Source organism: Bombina bombina, chromosome 6 (genome assembly GCF_027579735.1).
Source record: "Bombina bombina isolate aBomBom1 chromosome 6, aBomBom1.pri, whole genome shotgun sequence".
Classification (NCBI taxonomy): Eukaryota; Metazoa; Chordata; class Amphibia; order Anura; family Bombinatoridae; genus Bombina; species Bombina bombina.
Window position 1 is genome coordinate 502,406,080 of NC_069504.1, and position 27,139 is coordinate 502,433,218.

Below are 27,139 nucleotides of genomic sequence, written 5' to 3' on the forward strand. Positions count from 1 at the left end.
TGCTCCTGGATTTAAAGGTTTGTGCACTCTGTATTTGTAGTGGCTATGCCGTATCCAATTATGCACAAAAGTTATATCTGAAAGTTACATTATAAAGTTCTTCTGCATCATCAGAGATCAGAACACCTTAATATGCTTTCATAGTTTTCAGACTCGGATATCTCAGGTTGTGTTCTGAAGGTGAGTTTGATGATCAGGATTTTTTTTTACTGATCACGACACAGTCTACCACTTTCATGTTTGAGCTTGAGCATCTTTGTTCTTTGCTTAGAATTTTTTTGTGTACCAAGACCCTAAATCTTTTAAGGGAAAAACCTCCCAAACTGGTTTTGAGTTTTAAAAAGTCTATTTTTTTTCTCCCTGTTCCTGAAGCTCTTATTTAAATAATTTTCAGACAGTGAACCAAGCATGGTCTTCTCTTTTAATCCATCTTCTAAATTTAATATGATGTTTCCTTTACTGACTTCAAATGTAGAGCTTTACTTTGGGAAACTTTTCAAATGGTTGACGGTGCTATTTTACTTTAGCCGAATAATAGTACAACTTTCAGGAACCAGACATGAAATTTGTAACCTTTGGTCTTTTATGCTAATAATATGACTTTAGCAATGCTGACCAGAAGGGCTTTATGATTTAAGTAATTGTCAGCAAACATTGTGTCCTAAGAATGAATAATTTATTTGGTCCCAATCTTGACTTTATCATTCTCATTGTGTCTGGAGCGAAATTAACTTTTCTCCTTCAGGGCAAGGGGTCTAAAGGAAAAATAAAGAAAATATCCTTTTTTCTTTTTCTTTTCTTTTTTTTTTTTTTAAATTTGTCCATCTTGGATTAAATCATCTTCAACCTCTTTACAATGACCTTTATTTTCCTGGAAACTGAATGCAGTTGGAAAAAGAACAAATATTTTATGAGCCTTCCTCCTCTTCCAAATCAGCATTAAGGTATAGCCCCAGTCTAGGTTCTTTTCTGGTAGGGGTGTCGGTTTCTTTTTTTTTTTTTTTCAGAAGGCCTGTCACAATCTGCAAAGATTTCTGGGTTCTAGGAACTCTCCTGTCTGTAATAAAATACTCATTTAGTTAATTGGCTCTATACATGGACAACAAATTGGTTCAGGCTCCATCAGCTGTATTTCATACCAACATTCTACTTTTTTTTTTGCAGACATGGTTGGATAATTAAGAATTGTCTATCTCATTAATCAAGAGTCTCTTTTCTATGAGTCAGGGATTAAAAATAGTTTGCTCACAACTACACTAAGAGTTTGGTTTCTTCAGGAGGCGAGGTGACCAATAATTATCTTGGATTCTTTAGGTCCCATCAATGCTGTCTTCTGCTGAAAGAAGAAACGTCAAATGTCTGCTTTATCTGTTCTTTCACAAAAAAGTTACCTAAACTTCCTGACTTTCACACTTTTGTCCAAGAATTAGTCTAGTTGTGAGACCTATTTCTCCGCTCTGGAATTTGTATTCAGTTCTTTCTGTTCTGTAAGGTCCTCCCTTTGAACCAATGCATTCAATTAATATCAAACTCATATCGTGGAAATTGCTTTTCTTGTTAGCAATATTTTCATCTAAGAGAGTTTGAGTTATCAGCTTTTTCTTTCTAATGGTAGTGAGAGTCCACGAAAATCTATTCTAACATATGGGAATTACATCACATGGCTAGCAGGAGGAGTCAATGACACCTCCCCAGAGCATTTAACTATCACTCCTACTTCCCTCCCAGTAGTTATTTACCTCGTTTAGGAGGTAGGCAGAGAACAGTGATGCTCTTCAAAGCAAACCCTCTATGGATTGTTCCTAGAAGAGAGTGTAGGGGAGTACTCTGCAGTCCTTCTAATGCTTAGTATAAATAGTTTGAGTTTTGGACTAAGCAGACCTGGGGTCGCAGGGAAGTTCCTTAGCCTCTTCCTGTTGGCCATGGGGTACTACTATATGTTTACTTATTCTGGCAGCTTCTTTGTGAAGGATCTAAATGCTGTGACGAGACCTGCAGCAAGTAAGTTTATTTCTCTTGCAAGGTGTATCCAGTCCACGGATTCATCCTTTACTTGTGGGATATTCTCATTCCCTACAGGAAGTGGCAAAGAGAGCACACAGCAGAGCTGTCCATATAGCTCCCCCTCTAGCTCCACCCCCCAGTCATTCTCTTTGCCGGCTCTAAGCACTAGGGTCTCTCTCAGGAGGGTAAAGTGAATGTGGTGTTAGAACCCTTTTACATTACAAGACTTAGCGGCAGTCATGGATAATTCTCTTACAGCCTTCTTATCTAAACTGCCCGTGTTACCTGCAAAGCGTGATAGCTCAGTTTTAAGAACAGATTATGAGCATTCTGACGCTTTGGTAGCCGTATCCGATATACCCTCACAACGCTCTGAAGTAGGAGCGAGGGATTTGATGTCTGAGGGAGAAGTCTCTGATTCAGGAAGGGTTCCTCCTCAGACAGATTCAGATACATTGGCTTTTAAATTTAAACTAGAACACCTCCGCGTTTTGCTTAGGGAGGTATTAGCTTCTCTGGATGACTGCGACCCTTTGGTGATCCCAGAGAAATTGTGTAAAATGGACAAGTACCTAGTGGTCCCTGTTTACACGGATGCGTTTCCGGTCCCTAAGAGGATTGCGGATATCGTTACTAGGGAGTGGGATAGACCAGGTGTTCCCTTTGTTCCCCCTCCTGTTTTTAAGAAAATGTTCCCCATATCTGACCCTGTGCGGGACTCGTGGCAGACGGTCCCTAAGGTGGAGGGGGATGTTTCTTCGCTTGCTAAACGCACAACCATACCAATTGAAGACAGTTGTGCTTTCAAAGATCCTATGGTTAAAAAGTTAGAGGGTTTACTTAAGAAAATTTTTGTTCAACAAGGTTTTCTTCTCCAGCCTATTGCCTGCATTATTCCTGTAACTACTGCAGCCGCTTTCTGGTTTGAGGCGCTGGAAGACTCGCTCCAGACGGAGACCTCATATGAGGAAATTATGGATAGAATTAAGGCTCTAAAGCTAGCTAATTCTTTTATCACTGATGCCGCTTTCCAAGTAGCTAAGTTAGCGGCAAAAAATTCAGGTTTCACCATTTTGGCGCGCAGGGCGCTATGGCTAAAGTCCTGGTCTACCGATGTGTCGTCTAAATCCAAGCTTTTGAACATCCCTTTCAAAGGAAAGACCCTCTTCGGGCATGAATTGAAAGAGATTATTTCAGAAATCACCGGGGGAAAAGGCCATGCTCTCCCTCAGGACAAGTCCTTTAAGACAAAGAACAAAGCTAATTTTCGTTCCTTTCGTAATTTCAGGAACGGCCCCGCTTCATCCTCTCCGGCTGCAAAGCAAGAGGGTAACGCTTCACAGCCCAAGGCAACTTGGAAACCTTACCAGGGCTGGAATAAGGGGAAACAGGCCAAAAAGCCTGCAGCTGCCACCAAGACAGCATGAAGGGGTAGCCCCCGATCCAGGACCAGATCTAGTAGGGGGCAGACTCTCTCTCTTCGCTCAGGCCTGGGCAAGAGATGTACACGATCCTTGGGCGTTAGATATTGTAGCCCAGGTATATCTTCTAGAATTCAAGGGTTCTCCTCCAAGGGGGAGGTTCCACATTTCTCGTTTGGCTACAGATCAGACAAAGAAAGAGGCGTTTTTACGCTGTGTAGAAGATCTACATACAATGGGAGTGATCCAACCAGTTCCAATCGTGGAACAAGGGCTGGGTTTTTACTCAAACCTGTTTGTGGTTTCCAAAAAAGAGGGAACTTTCAGACCCATCCTGGATCTAAAAATTCTAAACAGATTCCTCAGAGTCCCATCATTCAAAATGGAGACCATTCGGACAATCTTACCAATGATCCAGGAAGGTCAATATATGACTACCGTGGATCTAAAGGATGCATACCTACATATTCCTATCCACAAAGATCATCACCAGTTTCTCAGGTTCGCCTTTCTGGACAAGCATTACCAGTTTGTGGCTCTTCCTTTTGGCTTAGCCACTGCGCCCAGAATTTTCACAAAGGTGCTAGGGTCCCTTCTGGCGGTACTAAGACCGTGGGGCATAGCAGTGGCGCCTTACCTAGACGACATTTTAATTCAGGCGCCGTCTTTCTAAAGAGCCAAGTCTCACATGGAGATTGTGTTGGCCTTTCTGAGGTCTCACGGGTGGAAGGTGAACATCAAAAAGAGTTCTCTTTCCCCTCTCACAAGGGTTCCCTTCCTAGGGACTCTAATAGACTCGGTAGAAATGAAAATATTTCTGACGGAGGTAAGAAAATTAGAAAACTTAACTACTTGCCGAGTTCTTCATTCCATTCCCCGGCCATCTGTGGCTCAGTGCATGGAGACAATCAGATTAATGGTAGCGGCAATGGACATAGTCCCTTTTGCTCGGATACACCTCAGACCACTGCAACTATGCATGCTCAAACAGTGGAATGGGGATTCTGCAGATTTGTCTCCTCAAATTCAGTTGGACCAGGAGACCAGAGATTCTCTTCTCTGGTAGTTGTCTCAGGACCACCTGTCTCAGGGAATATGTTTCCGCAGGCCAGAGTGGGTCATTGTAACGACCGACGCCAGTCTGTTAGGCTTATGGTCTCGGGAAGAAACGCTTCTGCCGATAAACATTCTAGAACTGAGGGCGATATTCAACGCTCTTCAGGCATGGCCTCAACTAGCTGCAGCCAAATTCATCAGATTTCAGTCGGACAACATCACGACTGTAGCTTACGTCAATCATCAGGGGGGAACAAAGTGTTCCCTAACGATGACGGAAGTAACCAAAATAATCAGGTGGGTGGAGGACCACTCCTGCCATCTCTCAGCAATTCACATCCCAGGAGTAGACAACTGGGAGGCGGATTTTCTAAGTTGTCAGAATTTTCACCCGGGGGAGTGGGAACTCCAGCCGGAGGTATTTGCTCAGCTGACTCAGCTATGGGGCATTCCAGAATTGGATCTGATGGTGTCCCGTCAGAACGCCAAACTTCCTCTCTTCGGGTCCAGGTCCCGGGACCCCAAGGCGATATTGACAGATGCTCTAGCAGCGCCTTGGTCCTTCAATCTGGCTTATGTTTTTCCACCGTTTCCTCTCCTCCCTGGTCACCAGAATCAAGCAGGAGAAGGCTTCGATGATTCTGATAGCACCTGCGTGGCCACACAGGACTTGGTATGCAAACCTAGTGGACATGTCATCTGTCCCACCATGGACACTGCCAATGAGGCTGGATCTCCTAATACAGGGTTCGTTCAAGCATCCAAATTTAGTTTCTCTACGTCTGACTGCTTGGAGATTGAACGCTTAATTCTATCAAAGCGTGGGTTCTCTGAGTCACTTTTAGATACTCTGATTCAGGCTAAATCTACCATAAGATATGGCGGAAATATCTTTGTTGGTGTGAATCCAAGGGTTACTCATGGAGTAAGATTAGGATTCCCAGGATATTGTCTTTTCTCCAAGAAGGATTGGAGAAAGGATTGTCAGCTAGTTCCTTAAAAGGACAAATATCTGCTTTGTCTATCCTGTTACACAAGCGTCTGGCAGAAGTACCAGACGTTCAAGCGTTTGCTCAGGCTTTAGTCAGAATCAAGCCTGTCTATAAACCTGTGGCTCCGCCATGGAGTTTGAATCTAGTTCTTTCAGTTCTTCAAGGGGTTCCGTTTGAACCTTTACATTCCATAGACATTAAGTTGTTATCTTGGAAAGTTTTGTTTTTGGTAGCTATCTCTTCTGCTCGAAGAGTTTCAGAATTATCTGCCTTACAGTGTGATTCACCCAGATAAGGTAGTTTTGCGTACCAAGCCTGGTTTTCTTCCTAATGTTGTTTCTAACAAGAATATTAACCAGGAAATAGTTGTTCCTTCTCTGTGTCCTAATCCATCTTCGAAGAAGCAACGTCTTTTACACAATCTTGATGTAGTTCGTGCTTTAAAGTTCTATTTACAAGCAACTAAGGATTTCAGACAAACATCTTCCTTGTTTGTTATCTATTCTGGTAAGAGGAGAGGTCAGAAAGCGACTGCTACCTCTTTCCTTTTGGCTGAAAAGCATCATCCGTTTGGCCTATGAGACTGCTGGCCAGCAGCCTCCTGAAAGAATTACTGCTCATTCTACCAGAGCAGTGGCTTCCACGTTGGCTTTCAAAAATGAGGCTTCTGTTGAACAGATTTGTAAGGCAGCGACTTGGTATTCACTGCATACTTTTGCCAAATTTTACAAATTTGATACTTTTGCTTCTTCGGAGGCTATTTTTGGGAGAAAGGTTTTGCGAGCAGTGGTGCCTTCCGTTTAAGGTACCTGTCTTGTTCCCTCCCTTCATCCGTGTCCTAAAGCTTTGGTATTGGTATCCCACAAGTAAAGGATGAATCCGTGGACTGGATACACCTTGCAAGAGAAAACAGAATTTATGCTTACCTGATAAATTACTTTCTCTTGCGGTCTACCCAGTCCACGGCCTGCCCTGGCTATTAAGTCAGGTAGATTTTTTTGTTTAAACTACAGTCACCACTGCACCCTATGGTTTCTCCTTTTTCTTCCTAACCTCCGGTCGAATGACTGGGGGGTGGAGCTAGAGGGGGAGCTATATGGACAGCTCTGCTGTGTGCTCTCTTTGCCACTTCCTGTAGGGAATGAGAATATCCCACAAGGAAAGGATGAATCCGTGGACTGGATACACCGCAAGAGAAAGTAATTTATCAGGTAAGCATAAATTCTGTTTTTTTCTGCATTTTTTCTGTATTCATTACTTTTGGGAAATACAGAACCTGGCCACCAGGAGGAGGCAAAGACACCCCAGCGAAAGGCTTAAATACCTCCCCCACTTCCCTTATCCACCAGTCATTCTTTGACTTTCGTCAGAGGAGGTTGGCAGAGAAGTGTCCGAAGTTTGAGTTAGTCTCTTATGGAGGGTAGTACTCTGCGCAATGGGACTGGAGTTTTAAGTAATCCTATCAGCCTCTCAGTGAGAGCATGGATGAAAGTTAGAGTCCGGAGATGCAGGGAGTTCCTGCGAACCCATCCCGACTCATATTAACAGCTCCTTGGTAATCAGCGTTGACAAGTTTAGCTGCCTACCTTTCTTCACTCAAGCCCATGTCAGAAGCAAGGCTACTATCTGTCACACTTGATGGGCCGTGTTTCTGTTCCATGGCATAGATTCTGGTAAAATCGTTTCATTTTATTTCGATATGTGAATGTAATGTTAACGAAACAAGGTAGGGTCCCTGTCGGACTCCTTTTATCTTAATAAGGAATTGTGGGTTAATATCTCCTGAGGGGGGTTATTGAACAGTGGGGACTTTTAATCATGTTTGATCTATGATTCTGTTTGCAATTGTGTAGCTATACTTAGGCTCATGGCCTTTACGGAACATAACTGTCTTCTTTTAATGACGCGATCTTTCCAGATTTCGCACCCTTTTCGTGACTGGCACAATGCACCTCGTGATGGGTGTGGTTGTGTTGTTTTTCACTTCGTATGCTGACTGTGAGCGACCGAGAGAGTCTTGCTTGTTGATTGTCTGGTTCACAGGAAGGGGTGAGTGCCCCAGCCATTGGGGTTGTTAAAGGGTTCCAGTTGTTTTTTTGTTGTCATTTTTGTAATCCCAAGATTATAGAGTATTCTGATATGCGTGACACGGATGCCTCCGATACGGAGTTTGTGTTTTATGATGAATATGAAATGGCCCGGGTAATCAATGCCCATCAGTTATGTTCAGATTGCTGTTCTAGAGTACTCTCTTTTCCCGAAGCAGGGAGCTTAGAGTGCATTGAGCCATCCGCCTCCGAGGTTTCCATGCCCCGTGAAGCGAGTGCCCCAGTCCATTTCCCGGCTACGCCAACAGGTGTCCCTATGGCTTTTACTCCCTCTCCGGAGGGGGGTGGCTTGTTTCCTCCAGAGGTTACGGCAAGGTTCTGTATGGCAATTTCTATGGTGCTGAATCATTTATATCTCCCAAGTGAAGTATTTCAAAGATACTGTCTGTGTTCCGTTAATCAGAGCCCATCGAGCGTGGGATCGCCCGATTCAGTTAAGCCTTCTGGGGATGCGTTGGCCCCTGAGACTTCAGGGGCCCCTATCTCAGGGCCAGGGTCTTCAATAGGTCCGGCGAGGGATGATTTTGCCTTCCGTTATATGCTGCCTCGTCTTCGTGGCAATGTTGGAGGATCCGAGGCCTTAGAAGCTGGATGGCAAAATGGATATGATGTTTGGGGATGAAGCCAATCTCCTTAACGTCACCGTTTTTATTTTTCTTTGTCTTTTTTGTTCCAGTTCTGAGTTTGGGTGAATGGGGTTATTAATTGGCTGGTCCCGATGTCGTTGTCATTCACCTTGGGCGTTCACCCGATGGGTGTGCTGCCTTCATTTTATTTTGATCCGGATGGATGTGTTTAATTTGTTTTTTTCTTAAGCTCATGTCTGTTAGATTTTCGTTTTTATGAACGTTCTTCTCTGGAATTGATACTTGCGATTTAGGTTGCGTGGGCACTTCCTTGGAATTATGGGTTTTCTAGTTCATTTATCGATCCTTCGGGACAAATTTTCTTGGACCTTGGGCAGTTCTAGAGTGTCCTTATGCCAGGCAGGTACTGGTCGTATACTTTTTTGTTTTTTACCAGGGTTCATGTCACCCTTGTGGTGCTGATAATCTTGCTGGATTCTGAAATGTCTTTTCGCCTATTCTATGGACTCCGGGCTCGGATCCTACCGAAGTATGAGGCCTGTTGTTTAAATACAACCCCTCCGTACGGAGAGTTATTAGTGCCAATCTAGGTTGGTTGATCGGGCTTCTCGTCTGGGATACGGATATGTTTTTGCAGACATCATGGTTCTTCAGGTCCCCGGGGACTCAGGACCGTTGTTCCATTCTTTAAAGTTGGGAGATGTGTGTGACCTATGTGGTCTGGTATGCCGAGTGATTAATGATTCACATTTTCACTCGAGGTTCCTCCGGATGCTGACTAAGCGTTTTATTGCGGTGGTGGAGTTTCCTTCCTTCCTGCTTTGGGTGGATCATATGGTCTGGATGCGCGGGCATGTTTTTTCTCTGCTCAGAGTTGTTACTCTAAGAGTTGATGTTCAGGGGTTTCCTGCCTTCTGAAGATTTTGGAAGGTAGATCCTTCAAAGATATCTGGCTGTTGTCTTTTCCATTACCCTTGTTCTGACTATGGTCTCGACGTTTGGGTGTTTTTCTGTCCTCGTTGCAACTCTAGCCTTAGGGCTTGTCAGCGAAGAGACAAAATCGGTTACGGATGGCCGCCTTTCTGGGGGCAGATAGTTGACCAATTTTCCTTGATGCTCTGTTAGGGTCTTTAGAGTCGGTTCTCTCCTTTTGTGGGAGGTCTTGGATGTCGTCGTCCTTTCCACTGACGTTCAGTGCTGGGAGGGGACGCTCCTTGGAGCTCGATATTCGGAGGGCTGTGAGCCCTTGGAAGGTTTGCAGTTGAATCCAGCTTCAGCTATTGCACTTGGACTGGGTGTTAGCAAGCTTTGAAATCCTTTTCGGTGTTTGGATTTAGCAACAGTGAGTCAGCTTTCTACCTGGAAGCTGGTCATTGGGAGTTCCTGTTCAGACAATAGGTGTTCTTTTTGGAGAACTCTTTCCTAGCTGCTGGGATAGTTATCCTTTTTCTGCTGTCTCTGCTGTCTAGCTCTCGGATCTAGATCTAATATGAGGCAACGGGGAGCTCATGTTTTTCCTGGAGTACCTTTGGGTATGGTACAGGGTCAGGGATATGAGGGTGTTCCTCAAGTCCTTTTTGGACATATTTCCCTGTGTATGTATCTTTTTCTTCGGTCCTTGTGCTTCTAGGGAGTTTGTCTCCCTGGACGTTGCTATTGTATGACAACCATGGGTTGTTCTATGTTCTGCAGAGTGGAATGATCCTTTGGATCTTTCGTGAGAATATGTTCTCCCTTTTGGGGGCAGATAGCGGTCCTTGTCATGGCCGGGTACCTTCATGGGAGTAGTGATCCACGGGACTGACTCCTCCAGAGGTTGTTTGGGCTTGATTGACTCTGGGACTGAGTGGTTTAGTTCGGCTTTGCCAGCGGTGTAACTAATGTGCAGTTAACTGGGCTTCGGGTTTTCACCCGTGTCGTCTATTTTTTAGGGTGTTGAGTATCAGGCTGTGGTGCCTTTGGAAGGGGCCGCCTTTTGTACCCACCCGTTGTTGCACTAGGTGTCCTCTAGCTTGGGTATTGTTTTCCCAAAAGTAATGAATGCAGCTGTGGACTCTTCCCTTTTAAGAAGAAAAACATAAATTATGCTTACCTGATAATTTCATTTTCTTCTGAAGGGAAGAGTCCACAGCTCCCGCCCGCGTTTTATGTATGAGGCGGCTGTATTTTTTTTATTCTTCTGGCACCTTTTCACGATATTTCTCCTACTGTTCCTTGTTCCCTTGGCAGAATGACTGGGGGATGAGGGAAGTGGGGGAGGTATTTGAGCCTTTGGCTGGGGTGTCTTTGCCTCCTCTTGGTGGCAAGGTTCTGTATTTCCCAAAATTAATGAATGCAGCTGTGGACTTTTTAAATTATTAACTACATACAGGCTAGTTGCTGTTAGTATGTCCAGGGGAAGCCCTACCTTTATTAGGTGCTCAGAGAATATTTTGTCTCTTACTAACATTATGGCTAGGGCTTTTTCTAGATAGGAGTGGGGTGTTCCGTTATTGTCTAACATTGTTTTTACTCAGCTCCTTTAGTGTGTGTGTGTGTGTGTGTTTTTCTGGACATAGCGCCCTGAGATTGTTCTCTGCAGCGCTACTCTGCGCTTTCTTCCGGTCACTTTGTGCCTCCATCGCAAGTGGAGATTATCCCTCCGATCTTGCAACCTCTCTATCAGGCTATTTATTTTGGGAGAGGCACCAATACTAGAACGGCCTACATGGTGAGGAGTTTTCTCCTTCCCACCGCAAGGTGCATTCGGCACGCTCCGCTCTATTCTTCCTGCACTCTGCCCTATTCCTGCACTCTGCCCTATTCCTGCACTCTGCCCTATTCCTGCACGCTGCCCTATTCCTGCACGCTGCCCTATTCCTGCACGCTGCCCTATTCCTGCACGCTGCCCTATTCCTGCACGCTGCCCTATTCCTGCACGCTGCCCTATTCCTGCACGCTGCCCTATTCCTGCACGCTGCCCTATTCCTGCACGCTGCCCTATTCCTGCACGCTGCCCCGACATAGGAGTGACTTCTGTCACTGAGCTTAGGTCTCCTCATATTCGGTCAGCGGAAGGAGGGGGGTAAGACCACGCTAACCGGAATTTAGCTTGATGCAGATTTTATAGGGGCTGTCGCCGCATTATCTCTGGCCCTTTAGGAAGCTATCGGGGGGGGGGGGGGGGTTGCATTATAAGAGATTTGCTCTTTCCCTAAAAGGATCCTGGTAGGGTTTCTGTTTTATTGGGGACATTGGATAGCGTGGGTTTTACATGCTTTTTCTAAATTCTACCAGGAGTAATGGATCGTGGACTCTAACCACCTTTATGAAAGAAAATATAATTTTATTTTATGTTTGCCTGATAAATTAATTTTTCATGGTGTTGAGTCCACAAGCCCCTTACAGTGTTTAGTTTGCAGAAACGCTATATTATGGGGAAACATTTTCATTTTCTGTGGCGTACATGGCAAACAGCAGCACAAGGGTAATAATTTCCTAAATATTTGAAACATATTTTCTTCTTAAATGGAGTCCACAGCTGCATTTATTACTTTTGGGAAATAAGAACCTGGCCATCAGGAGGAGGCAAAGACAACCCAGCCAAAGGCTTAAATACTCCTCCCACTCCCCTCATCCCCCAGTCATTCTTTGCCTTTCATCCCAGGAGGATGGCAGAGAAGTGTCAGAATTTTTAATTTTTGTTTTTGTCTCTTATGGAGGGTAGTACTCTTCTGCATGGGTCAGTCTCTCAGTGAGGGCTTGGATGAAAGTTAGAGTCCGGAGATGCAGGGCATTTCTTCCTGGAAACCATCCCGACTCATATTAACAGCTCCTCAAGCAATCGGCGTTGTCAAACTTCGAAGCTTTCTTTCCTCAAGTCTATGGCGGAGGCGATGCTGCTATCCGTCACACTTGAAGGGCCGTGTTCATGTTCCACGGCGTAGATTCCGGTAAGATCGTTTCATTTTACTTTATTTGCAATGTACTGTAATGTGAATGTTTCCCGAGAGGCTTCCACCTTGCGGGTCTAACTTATACATAAGGGTCTCAGTGGGTCTCTTTTAGTATCTTGGAATCGAGGGTTAATATCTCGTGAGGGGGGTTATAATCATGTTTATGTGATTCAACCTGCTTATGTGCGATGTTTACTGGGCTTGTGGTTGTAACATTGAGGCCTTTGGAAGTGACGCAGCCTTTTGGTTGGGCGTGCTTGTTTGGACTGTACGGTTCACCTTGTGTTCGGGCGTGGCTACATTCCGTTCCATTTCTTCATACTACTTCTAGCCTTGCTCCTTGGAGCGTTGGACTTTAGCTAGGGGTGGTTCCTTCCTTTGGTCGGAGCTTTCGAGTTCTTCTCGCTGTCCGGATTATCTGGATTTGCATCCATACCCTTGTGTGTGCTTTATGGCTGATTGGGGTGTTTAGTTCTAGAGTTAGTTTTGCCTGAACTATTAGGACCTGTTTTTCTCCCTGAGATTTCTGGTTGCTGAAGCTTTGCTTGGCCTTTTTACTGACCCAGTCTTGGGTGGTTTTGGAATCTTGCATCTCATGACTGGTCGGGGTGTTCCACGGTAGTGGGAATTTGGGCTATGTCCTTGCTCCATCTACCTAACCTGGTCATGGTTGGCCAGGTTTTTGGAGTATTTTTTACTCTTTGCCACAGAGTGGCCCATGTCCTCTGGTGGTTAGCCGTGTGGCTTCAGCCTCAAGTGTGGTTGGTTCATTCCCAGCTGCTGGCGCTGGATGTCCAATTTCTGGTGCGCCTTAGGGTTGCATTCTCCTGGTCAGCTTGCCAGTGTTGACGTTGCCCTGAATGGGTTGACTGTGCCTCTGCTTGGCAAACTACTTGTAGGGGGGTCCTTTTCTAGGACATCTGTGTTGGGAATTTCTCTTCCCATTAGCCGGTGACTTCGGGGCTTGAGGACAGTTGTTGCCCTTCCGGCATCATCTCTTTTTCTTTAGGGGATATTCTCCTCCCTATGGAGTCCTTGCTTGGGGCTTCTCCTGGATGGGAGGCGGAAGGGTGGGATTGATTCCCCCTGGAGTCTTGCTGGCTCCAAGCAGACTTATTGGGCCTTTGTTTTATAGATCCTTAGGTCTATGGCCTTGTTGTCTGTTTTCAGAGTCGGGTTGTACTTGTGCTCTGTGGGGATGGCTGTGCTATCCTTACGCTCGTTCGTTTACCTGTTTCAGGATTTTTGTGTTTCCCTGTCTTGGATCCCGGAGGCTGGGTTGGTCCAGGTGAGTGTGGGTCTGCAGGTCAGGATGGCCGAGTGGTCTAAGGAACTGCGTTCGGGTCGCAGTCTCCTCCTGGATGTGAGATTTGTTGAGTCTATCCTGTTAGCTCAGTCTGCTAGGGTATAGATTTTCCTTTTAACTTGCTCCATTGCTTGAGAGGGTTTACTCTTCCTTCGGGTTCTGAGGGTATACTCTCCTTCTCGGGGAGCCTCAATTGAGGTTTTGTGTTCCCCTTTTCAGGGACCTGTGTGTGGGTCCGGCGACTTAGGTTGCCTGGAACGTGCCCTCTGTCTGGGGGTTGCTTTTGCTGTCCTTGCTTGACTGCTTCTTCTTCCTCACAAGTACCCTCTGTGTCGTTCTGTTGTGGACTCTGTTTTCACCTGGGTGTATTACACACTTTTTCATGGTCTAATACTTTGGTATTCTATGGCCAGACACTGGGAGGACTTTGCCTCTTCAGTTGCATTCAGTGCTTGCAGGATATTGGGGAGACATCTGTTCTGTCTCTGTTCCCTGGTCTTACCCCGGGTTTCACTTGGTATAGGCGTGGCCTCCTTTGCCTGTTTGGGCCCCTTTGGGTCTCTGTGAGCTGGGCTCACTCGTAGAGGTGTTTTTTTTTTTGAGGAGACCTTTCTGTTTTCCATGGTTCTCCTTTGCCTTGTTCCCTTCGGGGTTTCGGCTGGTATCTCCATTTGTGGAGACGAGCGGTGTGGGACCGTTTGTTGGGCGACAGTGTCTCCTGGAGGACTGTTGGCTCAGTCGAGTCAGTTTGCGGTCTCTAGTTTGGCTTCTGGACTAACTGCGAGTCAGTGTCATTGGGGCTTTTCCTCTTAAAGTTTTCACGGCTTCAGACAAAGCGGGGTTTTTTAGTGGGTAGAGGTTCAGGCCTGGTGCCCTCAGTATGTGCCGCCTATTGTACACTCCCGTCTTGGCATTCAGTGTCCTCTATAGCTTGGGTATTTTTTTCCCAATTTTTTTTCCATTTAAGAAGAAAAACATAAATTAGGCTTACCTGATAATTTCCTTTTCTTCAGATGGAAAGAGTCCACAGCTCCCCACCCGTAATTGTATGTGGGGCGTCCTTATATTCTTCTGGCATCTTTCACCCTATTTCTTCTTCTGTTCCTTTTTCCTCGGCAGAATGACTGGGGGATGAGGAGAGTGGGAGGAGTATTTAATCCTTTGACTGAGTTGTCTTTGCCGCCTCCTGGTGGCCAGGTTCTTATTTCCCAAAATAAATGAATGCAGCAGTGGACCCTTTCCATTAGAAGAAAAGGAAATTATCAGGTAAGCATAATTTATGTTTTTATTTGTCCCACATTTAGTATCAATTCACATCACGAAAACACCAAAATGTAGGATTTTATACTTTGACAAAATAATACATTTTGTCTTTTTTTGTTTCATTGCAGTTAATACAGAAAATGAGTTGGTATAAAATATCTAAGCATATAAAATTATTAGGGTGAAAATCTATTTTACACCCAGTTCTCAGTTTATTTTGATTACTGTAATTAAAGTAATAGTCTAGTCAAAATTAAACTTCCATGATTCAAATAGAGCATGCAATTTTAAGAAACTTTCTATTTTACTCCTATTATACATTTTTCTTCGTTCACTTGGCATCTTTATTTGAATGTAAGCTTAGGAGCCGGCCCATTTTTGGTTCAGCACCTGGGTAGCGCTTGCTGATTGGTGGCTACATTTAGACACCAATCAAAAACTGCTACCCAGGTGCTGAACTAAAAATAGGCCGGCTCCTATGCTTACATTCTTGCCTTTTCCAATAAAGATACCAAGAGAACAAAAAAGAGTAAATTAGAAAGCTGCTTAAAATTACATGCTCTATCTGAATCATGAGTTTAATTTGGACTAAACGTTTCCTTTATTACTTCAGAGAAACAAGGATCTTTGAGCCCTAACATTAAAATAAGAAAATTCGTCTAACAAAGACATTGTATCTTATTGATGGTAGTGACATGTAGGAACAAATTAAAGTAGTATTTACATAGCTGACAGTTATGGTCCGTTAGATTTGCTAAATGTGAAAATAACTATATGCATGATATAGAAGAGTGAATATTTTATGCTTAAATTAGTTCAGATATTAATGTGTGTGTGGTTGCTTTTACATTTCAATAACCTTATTCTCTACTAATTTTCAGGAACCAATCAAATCTCGTGCTCCACAGCTTCACTTGGAATATAGGTTTTACAAGCAACTTGGCAGTACAGGTATGGATCCATTGTTTTTTTTTTTTCTGTAATCTATATCTGTAATTTACAAAGGATGTTAACTAGCTTGTGGAAAACAGAGGGGCACATAATCTTGTGGTGATCACTTTACAGCTTGTTTGCTGTGCTCAATAAATAATTAAACTCCACTTTGCTGCCTTCCATTTCGGCAAAAATATTTGATCACTTTACAGAACTTTTTTTTTCTATTCTTTTATTACATACTCTTTACCAGTTGGGAAAAAAATTCTTGAAGCATGGTAGAAACTTGTTGTTTTCTATCTCTACACATACATTTAGACACCATTCTCTTTCTACCAACTTCAGTTTTGGATTGTTAATAGTTGCACAGATAAAGTTTGTGTGATTCATGTCATGCTGTTGCAACAAGGGTCTGATTACCCATGACCTCTGCGATGGCTACCTAATGGATTGGTCGATACCTTTATAGGCACCTGACATATGAGGTTAATCTAATGCTGTGTTTTCTTGAATATATGGTAGTCTTACTTTAACTGCAATTTCCTCACTCAGTGGTTAGAGCCCCTAAGGGACTGCATTACATTTCAACAGAAGACAGAGTTCCAGTAGATCCACCTTGTTGTTTTACTTTTTGTTGTCGCTTCTCTGTATCCTGTTATTTTCCCAATCTGCCCACATAGGTTAAGAAAAGCAGCTATAGGCAAACGTTGACATATTATGTATTTTTCTTTCCTAAGATATGGTGAGTCCATGGCTTGAGTAATTACTGTTGGGAGTATCACTCCTGGCCAGCAGGAGGAGGAAACTGCTAAGTATCACTCCCTTACCGATAACCCCCAGTCATTCTATTTGCCTTTGGTGCATGGAGGAGGTGAAGTTTAGGTGTCTGAAGAAATTTTTTTATTTCATCTACAAGCAAGTTTTGGGGTATAGCCGTATCCCACGTCATTCCTTGCAGTCGGGTAGTAGTGGCTTTAAAGCAGTTAGGAACTTGTAAAGAGGTACTTACTGAGTTTTCCTACCCTAGTTAAAGGGACACTGAACCCAAAAATTTTCTTTCGTGATTCAGATAGAGCATGCAATTTTAAGCAACTTTCTAATTTACTCCTATTATCAATGTTTCTTCGTTCTCTTGCTATCTTTATATAAAAACGAAGGCATCTAAGCTTTTTTTTCTTGGTTCAGAACTCTGGACAGCAGTTTTTGATTGGTGGACAACCTAGGTTGCTCACCAAAAATGGGCTGGCATCTAAGCTTAGATTCTTGCATTTCAAATAAAGATACCAAGAGAATAAGGAACATTTGATAATAGGAGTAAATTACAAAGTTGCTTAAAATGTCATGCTCTATCTGAATCACAAAAGAAAAAAATTGGGTTCAGTGTCCCTTTAAGAAAGCCAGAGTTGGCTACTCTGTTCTTTCTTTTTCAAAGGTCTCTAAAGAACTGTCTTCTCATACCTTGTAACTGTCTACATGCTGAAAAGTGGAACAGGTAAGTGTTTTTTCTTCCAGTTAGGGAGACCATGCACGTAACAAATTAAAAGACTGCTTTTTTATTGGGACATAGATAATCCTGTTGTATGGGTTACACTGGGGCATGAAGCAGGCACTGTAGCATGTGTGAGACTAACATTTAAACTCTCTTAAAAAGAAAGGGTAAAATGTTTTTATTAGGCTTTATTTCTCCAACATAGGTGTGTCCGGTCCACGGCGTCATCCTTACTTGTGGGATATTCTCTTCCCCAACAGGAAATGGCAAAGAGCCCAGCAAAGCTGGTCACATGATCCCTCCTAGGCTCCGCCTACCCCAGTCATTCTCTTTGCCGTTGTACAGGCAACATCTCCACGGAGATGGCTTAGAGTTTTTTAGTGTTTAACTGTAGTTTTTATTATTCAATCAAGAGTTTGTTATTTTAAAATAGTGCTGGTATGTACTATTTACTCAGAAACAGAAAAGAGATGAAGATTTCTGTTTGTATGAGGAAAATGATTTTAGCAACCGTTACTAAAATCCATGGCTGTTCCACACAGGACTGTTGAGAGCAATTAACTTCAGTTGGGGGAACAGTGAGCAGTCTCTTGCTGCTTGAGGTATGACACATTCTAACAAGACGATGTAATGCTGGAAGCTGTCATTTTCCCTATGGGATCCGGTAAGCCATGTTTATTAAGATAGTAAATAAGGGCTTCACAAGGGCTTATTAAGACTGTAGACTTTTTCTGGGCTAAATCGATTCATTATTAACACATATTTAGCCTTGAGGAATCATTTAATCTGGGTATTTTGATAAGATTATATCGGCAGGCACTGTTTTAGACACCTTATTCTTTAGGGGCTTTCCCAAATCATAGGCAGAGCCTCATTTTCGCGCCGGTGTTGCGCACTTGTTTTTGAGAGGCATGACATGCAGTCGCATGTGTGAGGAGCTCTGATACATAGAAAAGACTTTCTGAAGGCGTCATTTGGTATCGTATTCCCCTTTGGGCTTGGTTGGGTCTCAGCAAAGCAGATACCAGGGACTGTAAAGGGGTTAAAGTTAAAAACGGCTCCGGTTCCGTTATTTTAAGGGTTAAAGCTTCCAAATTTGGTGTGCAATACTTTTAAGGCTTTAAGACACTGTGGTGAAATTTTGGTGAATTTTGAACAATTCCTTCATATATTTTCGCAATTGCAGTAATAAAGTGTGTTCAGTTTAAAATTTAAAGTGACAGTAACGGTTTTATTTTAAATCGTTTTTTGTACTTTGTTATCAAGTTTATGCCTGTTTAACATGTCTGAACTACCAGATAGACTGTGTTCTGAATGTGGGGAAGCCAGAGTTCCTTCTCATTTAAATAAATGTGATTTATGTGACAATGACAATGATGCCCAAGATGATTCCTCAAGTGAGGGGAGTAAGCATGGTACTGCATCATTCCCTCCTTCGTCTACACGAGTCTTGCCCACTCAGGAGGCCCCTAGTACATCTAGCGCACCAATACTCCTTACTATGCAACAATTAACGGCTGTAATGGATAATTCTGTCAAAAACATTTTAGCCAAAATGCACACTTATCAGCGTAAGCGCGACTGCTCTGTTTTAGATACTGAAGAGCATGACGACGCTGATAATAATGGCTCTGAAGGGCCCCTAAACCAGTCTGATGGGGCCAGGGAGGTTTTGTCTGAGGGAGAAATTACTGATTCAGGGAACATTTCTCAACAAGCTGAACCTGATGTGATTACGTTTAAATTTAAGTTGGAACATCTCCGCATTCTGCTTAAGGAGGTATTATCCACTCTGGATGATTGTGACAAGTTGGTCATCCCAGAGAAACTATGTAAAATGGACAAGTTCCTAGAGGTCCCGGGGCTCCCAGAAGCTTTTCCTATACCCAAGCGGGTGGCGGACATTGTAAATAAAGAATGGGAAAGGCCCGGTATTCCTTTCGTCCCTCCCCCCATATTTAAAAAATTGTTTCCTATGGTCGACCCCAGAAAGGACTTATGGCAGACAGTCCCCAAGGTCGAGGGAGCGGTTTCCACCTTAAACAAACGCACCACTATACCCATAGAAGATAGTTGTGCTTTCAAAGATCCTATGGATAAAAAATTAGAAGGTTTACTTAAAAAGATGTTTGTTCAGCAGGGTTACCTTCTACAACCAATTTCATGCATTGTCCCTGTCGCTACAGCCGCGTGTTTCTGGTTCGATGAGCTGGTAAAGGCGGTCGATAGTGATTCTCCTCCTTATGAGGAGATTATGGACAGAATCAATGCTCTCAAATTGGCTAATTCTTTCACCTTAGACGCCACTTTGCAATTGGCTAGGTTAGCGGCTAAGAATTCTGGGTTTGCTATTGTGGCGCGCAGAGCGCTTTGGTTGAAATCTTGGTCAGCTGATGCGTCTTCCAAGAACAAGCTACTTAACATTCCTTTCAAGGGGAAAACGCTGTTTGGCCCTGACTTGAAAGAGATTATCTCTGATATCACTGGGGGTAAGGGCCACGCCCTTCCTCAGGATCGGCCTTTCAAGGCCAAAAATAAACCTAATTTTCGTCCCTTTCGTAGAAACGGACCAGCCCAAAGTGCTACGTCCTCTAAGCAAGAGGGTAATACTTCTCAAGCCAAGCCAGCTTGGAGACCAATGCAAGGCTGGAACAAGGGAAAGCAGGCCAAGAAACCTGCCACTGCTACCAAGACAGCATGAAATGTTGGCCCCCGATCCGGGACTGGATCTGGTGGGGGGCAGACTCTCTCTCTTCGCTCAGGCTTGGGCAAGAGATGTTCTGGATCCTTGGGCGCTAGAAATAGTCTCCCAAGGTTATTTTCTGGAGTTCAAGGGGCTTCCCCCAAGGGGGAGGTTCCACAGGTCTCAGTTGTCTTCAGACCACATAAAAAGACAGGCATTCTTACATTGTGTAGAAGACCTGTTAAAAATGGGAGTGATTCATCCTGTTCCATTAGGAGAACAAGGGATGGGGTTCTACTCCAATCTGTTCATAGTTCCCAAAAAAGAGGGAACGTTCAGACCAATCTTAGATCTCAAGATCTTAAACAAGTTTCTCAAGGTTCCATCGTTCAAGATGGAAACCATTCGAACAATTCTTCCTTCCATCCAGGAAGGTCAATTCATGACCACGGTGGATTTAAAGGATGCGTATCTACATATTCCTATCCACAAGGAACACCATCGGTTCCTAAGGTTCGCATTCCTGGACAAGCATTACCAGTTCGTGGCGCTTCCTTTCGGATTAGCCACTGCTCCAAGGATTTTCACAAAGGTACTAGGGTCCCTTCTAGCTGTGCTAAGACCAAGGGGCATTGCCGTAGTACCTTACTTGGACGACATTCTGATTCAAGCGTCGTCCCTTCCTCAAGCAAAGGCTCACACGGACATTGTCCTGGCCTTTCTCAGATCTCACGGATGGAAAGTGAACGTGGAAAAGAGTTCTCTATCTCCGTCAACAAGGGTTCCCTTCTTGGGAACAATAATAGACTCCTTAGAAATGAGGATTTTTCTGACAGAAGCCAGAAAAACAAAACTTCTAGACTCTTGTCGGATACTTCGTTCCGTTCCTCTTCCTTCCATAGCGCAGTGCATGGAAGTGATAGGTTTGATGGTAGCGGCAATGGACATAGTTCCTTTTGCGCGCATTCATCTAAGACCATTACAACTGTGCATGCTCAGTCAGTGGAATGGGGACTATACAGACTTGTCTCCGAAGATACAAGTAAATCAGAGGACCAGAGACTCACTCCGTTGGTGGCTGTCCCTGGACAACCTGTCACAAGGGATGACCTTCCGCAGACCAGAGTGGGTCATTGTCACGACCGACGCCAGTCTGATGGGCTGGGGCGCGGTCTGGGGATCCCTGAAAGCTCAGGGTCTTTGGTCTCGGGAAGAATCTCTTCTACCGATAAATATTCTGGAACTGAGAGCGATATTCAATGCTCTCAAGGCTTGGCCTCAGCTAGCGAGGGCCAAGTTCATACGGTTTCAATCAGACAACATGACAACTGTTGCGTACATCAACCATCAGGGGGGAACAAGGAGTTCCCTAGCGATGGAAGAAGTGACCAAAATCATTCTATGGGCGGAGTCTCACTCCTGCCACCTGTCTGCTATCCACATCCCAGGAGTGGAAAATTGGGAAGCGGATTTTCTGAGTCGTCAGACATTGCATCCGGGGGAGTGGGAACTCCATCCGGAAATCTTTGCCCAAGTCACTCAACTGTGGGGCATTCCAGACATGGATCTGATGGCCTCTCGTCAGAACTTCAAAGTTCCTTGCTACGGGTCCAGATCCAGGGATCCCAAGGCGGCTCTAGTGGATGCACTAGTAGCACCTTGGACCTTCAAACTAGCTTATGTGTTCCCGCCGTTTCCTCTCATCCCCAGGCTGGTAGCCAGGATCAATCAGGAGAGGGCGTCGGTGATCTTGATAGCTCCTGCGTGGCCACGCAGGACTTGGTATGCAGATCTGGTGAATATGTCATCGGCTCCACCATGGAAGCTACCTTTGAGACGAGACCTTCTTGTTCAGGGTCCGTTCGAACATCCGAATCTGGTCTCACTCCAGCTGACTGCTTGGAGATTGAACGCTTGATCTTATCGAAGCGAGGGTTCTCAGATTCTGTTATCGATACTCTTGTTCAGGCCAGAAAGCCTGTAACTAGAAAGATTTACCACAAAATTTGGAAAAAATATATCTGTTGGTGTGAATCTAAAGGATTCCCTTGGGACAAGGTTAAGATTCCTAAGATTCTATCCTTCCTTCAAGAAGGATTGGAAATAGGATTATCTGCTAGTTCCCTGAAGGGACAGATTTCTGCCTTGTCTGTGTTACTTCACAAAAAGCTGGCAGCTGTGCCAGATGTTCAAGCCTTTGTTCAGGCTCTGGTCAGAATCAAGCCTGTTTACAAACCTTTGACTCCTCCTTGGAGTCTCAACTTAGTTCTTTCAGTTCTTCAGGGGGTTCCGTTTGAACCCTTACATTCCGTTGATATTAAGTTATTATCTTGGAAAGTTTTGTTTTTGGTTGCAATTTCTTCTGCTCGAAGAGTTTCAGAATTATCTGCTCTGCAGTGTTCTCCTCCTTATCTGGTGTTCCATGCAGATAAGGTGGTTTTACGTACTAAACCTGGTTTTCTTCCAAAAGTTGTTTCTAACAAAAACATTAACCAGGAGATTATCGTACCTTCTCTGTGTCCGAAACCAGTTTCGAAGAAGGAACGTTTGTTGCACAATTTGGATGTTGTTCGCGCTCTAAAATTCTATTTAGATGCTACAAAGGATTTTAGACAAACATCTTCCTTGTTTGTTGTTTATTCCGGTAAAAGGAGAGGTCAAAAAGCAACTTCTACCTCTCTCTCTTTTTGGATTAAAAGCATCATCAGATTGGCTTACGAGACTGCCGGACGGCAGCCTCCCGAAAGAATCACAGCTCATTCCACTAGGGCTGTGGCTTCCACATGGGCCTTCAAGAACGAGGCTTCTGTTGATCAGATATGTAGGGCAGCGACTTGGTCTTCACTGCACACTTTTACCAAATTTTACAAGTTTGATACTTTTGCTTCTTCTGAGGCTATTTTTGGGAGAAAGGTTTTGCAAGCCGTGGTGCCTTCCATTTAGGTGACCTGATTTGCTCCCTCCCTTCATCCGTGTCCTAAAGCTTTGGTATTGGTTCCCACAAGTAAGGATGACGCCGTGGACCGGACACACCTATGTTGGAGAAAACAGAATTTATGTTTACCTGATAAATTACTTTCTCCAACGGTGTGTCCGGTCCACGGCCCGCCCTGGTTTTTTAATCAGGTCTGATAATTTATTTTCTTTAACTACAGTCACCACGGTATCATATGGTTTCTCCTATGCAAATATTCCTCCTTAACGTCGGTCGAATGACTGGGGTAGGCGGAGCCTAGGAGGGATCATGTGACCAGCTTTGCTGGGCTCTTTGCCATTTCCTGTTGGGGAAGAGAATATCCCACAAGTAAGGATGACGCCGTGGACCGGACACACCGTTGGAGAAAGTAATTTATCAGGTAAACATAAATTCTGTTTTTCTGACACATATTTACTTGATAAAACAATACTAGTTTAAACTGAAAGTAAGGCTGAATTTTCTATTTCAGCAGTTTAAAATGTTGTATTGTATTTTTTTAAAGCATAGGGGAAATAAATAAACTATACGGTTTGAAAAAACGGTTATTGGTGTTTAGTAAATGTTTTTTCTTAACTTTTCTCACATAATTTTAGCTGGGGATCGATCCTAATTTGGGATAAAATTTAAAGTGTATTTTTTCCTTAGCTTATTTTAATTGAATATTAAAATCTTTGAAACTTATCTGTACAAGTTTTACTGTTTCACATGTCCGATATGGAGCAAGAGCCTGCTCTCATGAATTCATGCTTTTTATGTTTAGATGCACAAATGTCAGCTCCTATGCAATTTTGTTCTTCATGTGTCAAGAAAACCTTGCAAAATAAAGGTACATTTTTTTAGCCTAATGTCTCTCAGGATAATGCTGTTAAAATAATACCTCTGCTTTCTCCTGCTACTTCCTAAGCCTCAATGGCATCGCATGCAGTGCCCTGCGGTTCCTCTATAACTCCTAGTGGAGTTTATTTAAAAGCTGAAATTGCTGCCCAGGTATCTTAAGCGGTATCTGCGGCATTAGCTGCAATTCCCAGATTACAGGGAAAATGCAAGAGGACATCTAGAAATTCAGATAGTAAGGTGCCTATCCTCAGTTCTGCTTCCCAAGTTGCCCTTTATCATAAGTCTGATGAGGAAGATACAACGGGACTTTCTGAGGGTGAAATCTTAGATTCGGACAGTATTTATCCTTCTTCTGAGACTAAGGTGGTATCCTTCAGATTTAAGCTTGAACACCTTTTTGTATTGTTAAAGGAGGTATTAGCTACTTTAGATGACTCTGATACCCCTGTCGTCACTCCTAAGAAATCTAGTAAACTTAATAGTTTTGTGGCAAACCTAGCCACTTCTGGACTATAACGTAAGAAAGGTTGTCTGTGACAGACCCTTCGGTCAGGACTGAAAGTGTTAACTTTATTTTCTAACCACAAGTGGCTGGCTCCAGCTACAATCTAATTAATGCTTAGCATTCTATTGTTTGATCACCCCCAGAGAGAAACGCCTAAGTGATAAGGAGAGTCAAGAGTGTCCTGTGGTTGAAGTGTTTAAGTAATATAATCCTATTGTATCATGTCAAGGGCGCTTCTCCCTTTTATCTAATGTACAACATTCTTTCCACCCCCATCTGGGGGGGGGGGGGTCAAAAACCTGTATAAATCTGTATGCTGCCTTCAAATAAAGGGTCATTCTGTTTAAAACCTGAAAACTGGCTGGGTTGTGAATTGCTGATTCCCTATGCAGGACATTGTTCCCTGGTGTTAACCCTTGGTATCCGGTTGGTACCGTTACAATTGGTGGCAAGCGACGGAATGAACCTTATCGCCCAGAAGAGCAACTACACAAGCCAGTAACCTCAGGAAGAGGGGGATTATTACAATACTGACTAAGATGGAAGGAGTACCAGGGACCGAAGTGAATGGAGATGGATTATTCTAAGCTAAAGAGACAAACGTAAAAGGAACTGCTAGAAGCCAGGGGAAAGATAGGCAGCAGCAAACCCAAGGCTATATTAATTGCTGAGCTGATGGAGGGAGACAGAGCTCGCAGCGCTACGCCTCCAGCAGCCATGGAGGAGACCCTATACCAGAGGGAAATGAGGACCAGGCTGGAATTTTTACCCCAACCTGTACCACGGGATATGCTATCCGTGGTAATGGCAGATGTGCAGGAGTACGTGATGGCACACAGTCCGCGGAATGCATCCTCCCGAGCAGAATCCATTTTGGACGCACTCAGCAACCCAGTAAGACCCAAAATCCCATACCATGCATTTAAAATGTTTTGTGAGGAGGAGGAGGAGATTGATGGGTATTTACAGGATTTTGAGAGACTGTGCGAGTTACATGATTTGGAGCAGTCCGTATGGGTGCCGGTGCTAGCAGGCAAGCTAGCCGGTAGGGCAGCGGAAGCGTATCGCGCTGTACCCAGGGAGGACAGCAAGGATTACGCTAAAGTGAAGAGAGCGATCTTGGAAAGATATGCCATTACCTCAGAGGCATACCGGCGCAAGTTTAGAGGCCTGCGCAAGCCAGAAAGAGATTCCCATGCAGAGTGGGCCCACAAGCTGGATCAAGCATCTCAGGGGTGGATACAGGCCAGCCAAGCTACCACCATGGAAGAATTGCGACAACTGATGCTGTTGGAGCAATTCTTTAACGGCTTGTCCCCAGAAGCCCAAGAATGGGTGAGAGATCGAAAACCCCTCACCTTAACCGAAGCAGCCAGATTAGCAGACCAGCATTTTGATGCCAGGAGGCACCATGGACTACAGCCTAACAACGGACGGGCTAATATACAATGCCACACCTGCAAGCAGTGGGGACATATGGCACGTGAGTGCACCCAAAATCGGAGCAGACAAGCTTGGAACCAGGTCAGACAGAACCTGGCCCCAAGGGCGGCTGCTCACCATTACCAAACGGAGCCAGCCGCTCATGAGGTGTTGAGCACCCAAGCCGAGGAACCCCTGGGAATTCTGCATGAGGTGATGTCGGTCCAGGGACTTCGGGATTCGGGAGCTACTTTAACCCTGATAGCTCCCCATTTGGTGCCGGATACAGCACCCACTGGCGGATCCGTGGCAGTACGAGGGGCAGGGGGAGCAGTATACCGATTGCCCACTGCTAGAGTGGAGTACAGACCCCCAGTCACCCCAGCAGCTGCCAGTTACCAACCCCCGGCGCACCGCTATACCACACGGCCTCCGGCCACGAACTACCCTCAGAGAGCCCGGTTCAATTCGCGGGGCTACTCACAACCTATTCGGTGCTTTGGATGTAAGCAACTAGGGCACAAAAGACCAGAGTGTCCCCTAAATGCAGCGAATCAAGCACAGTCCTGGAGAAGACCCGCTGGCGGAATCCCACATAATCCTCAGCCTGTGGCCCGCTACGTAGAGGCGCCAGAATGCTGGGGCAGCCTACATGAAGCAGACCCCGTGCAAGCTGCCCACCGGAATAACCGGCAACGGGTTAAAGTGAATGGGAAGGAGGTCAGTTGTCTACGGGATACTGGTGCTACCATGACCTTGCTTCAAGAGAACTTGGTGCCTGAGAAACAGCACACTGGAGACACTGTGGCTGTGAGGGTAGCAGGGGGCACTGTGTTCCGCCTACCTGTTGCCAGGGTACATTTGGATTGGGGAGTGGGCGCTAGACTTGTGAATGTGGGGGTCAAGAAGGACTTACCTGCTGATGTTCTCCTTGGAAATGACTTGGCCCCCCTTGTTTCTGCCTATGCTCCCATGGATCCCGCTAATGTTAACCCTGTGACTACCCAAGCCCAGTCCCTCCGGGAAGAGACGCTTCCATGTTTGGGGTGGGGGCAGTACTGAGCCAAGTTGGAGCAGATGGCGGAGAACACCCCGTAGCTTACTTGAGCCGAAAGTTGTTGCCCCGGACATCCCCAAGCCGATCCGTTGGGATCAGACTGTGTATGCCGGCTTGGTTCTGGGGGAGCATTGTGGCAAACCTAGCCACTTCTGGACTATAACGTAAGAAAGGTTGTCTGTGACAGACCCTTCGGTCAGGACTGAAAGTGTTAACTTTATTTTCTAACCACAAGTGGCTGGCTCCAGCTACAATCTAATTAATGCTTAGCATTCTATTGTTTGATCACCCCCAGAGAGAAACGCCTAAGTGATAAGGAGAGTCAAGAGTGTCCTGTGGTTGAAGTGTTTAAGTAATATAATCCTATTGTATCATGTCAAGGGCGCTTCTCCCTTTTATCTAACCTGTATAAATCTGTATGCTGCCTTCAAATAAAGGGTCATTCTGTTTAAAACCTGAAAACTGGCTGGGTTGTGAATTGCTGATTCCCTATGCAGGACATTGTTCCCTGGTGTTAACCCTTGGTATCCGGTTGGTACCGTTACAATTTTCTTTGATGAACCT

General features: G+C 44.6%; 1 protein-coding gene across 1 annotated transcript in view; it reads left to right on the top strand.

Moving 5' to 3' along the window:
• The window catches only part of CSNK1G1 (casein kinase 1 gamma 1), a gene marked incomplete in the record, with an annotated part of 566,217 nt that overhangs the window by 224,019 nt on the left and 315,059 nt on the right, over positions 1-27,139 (top strand). Inside the window, 1 exon segment of the mRNA XM_053717378.1 lies at positions 15,554-15,623. Within this exon segment, the coding sequence (XP_053573353.1) occupies positions 15,554-15,623 (70 nt within the window).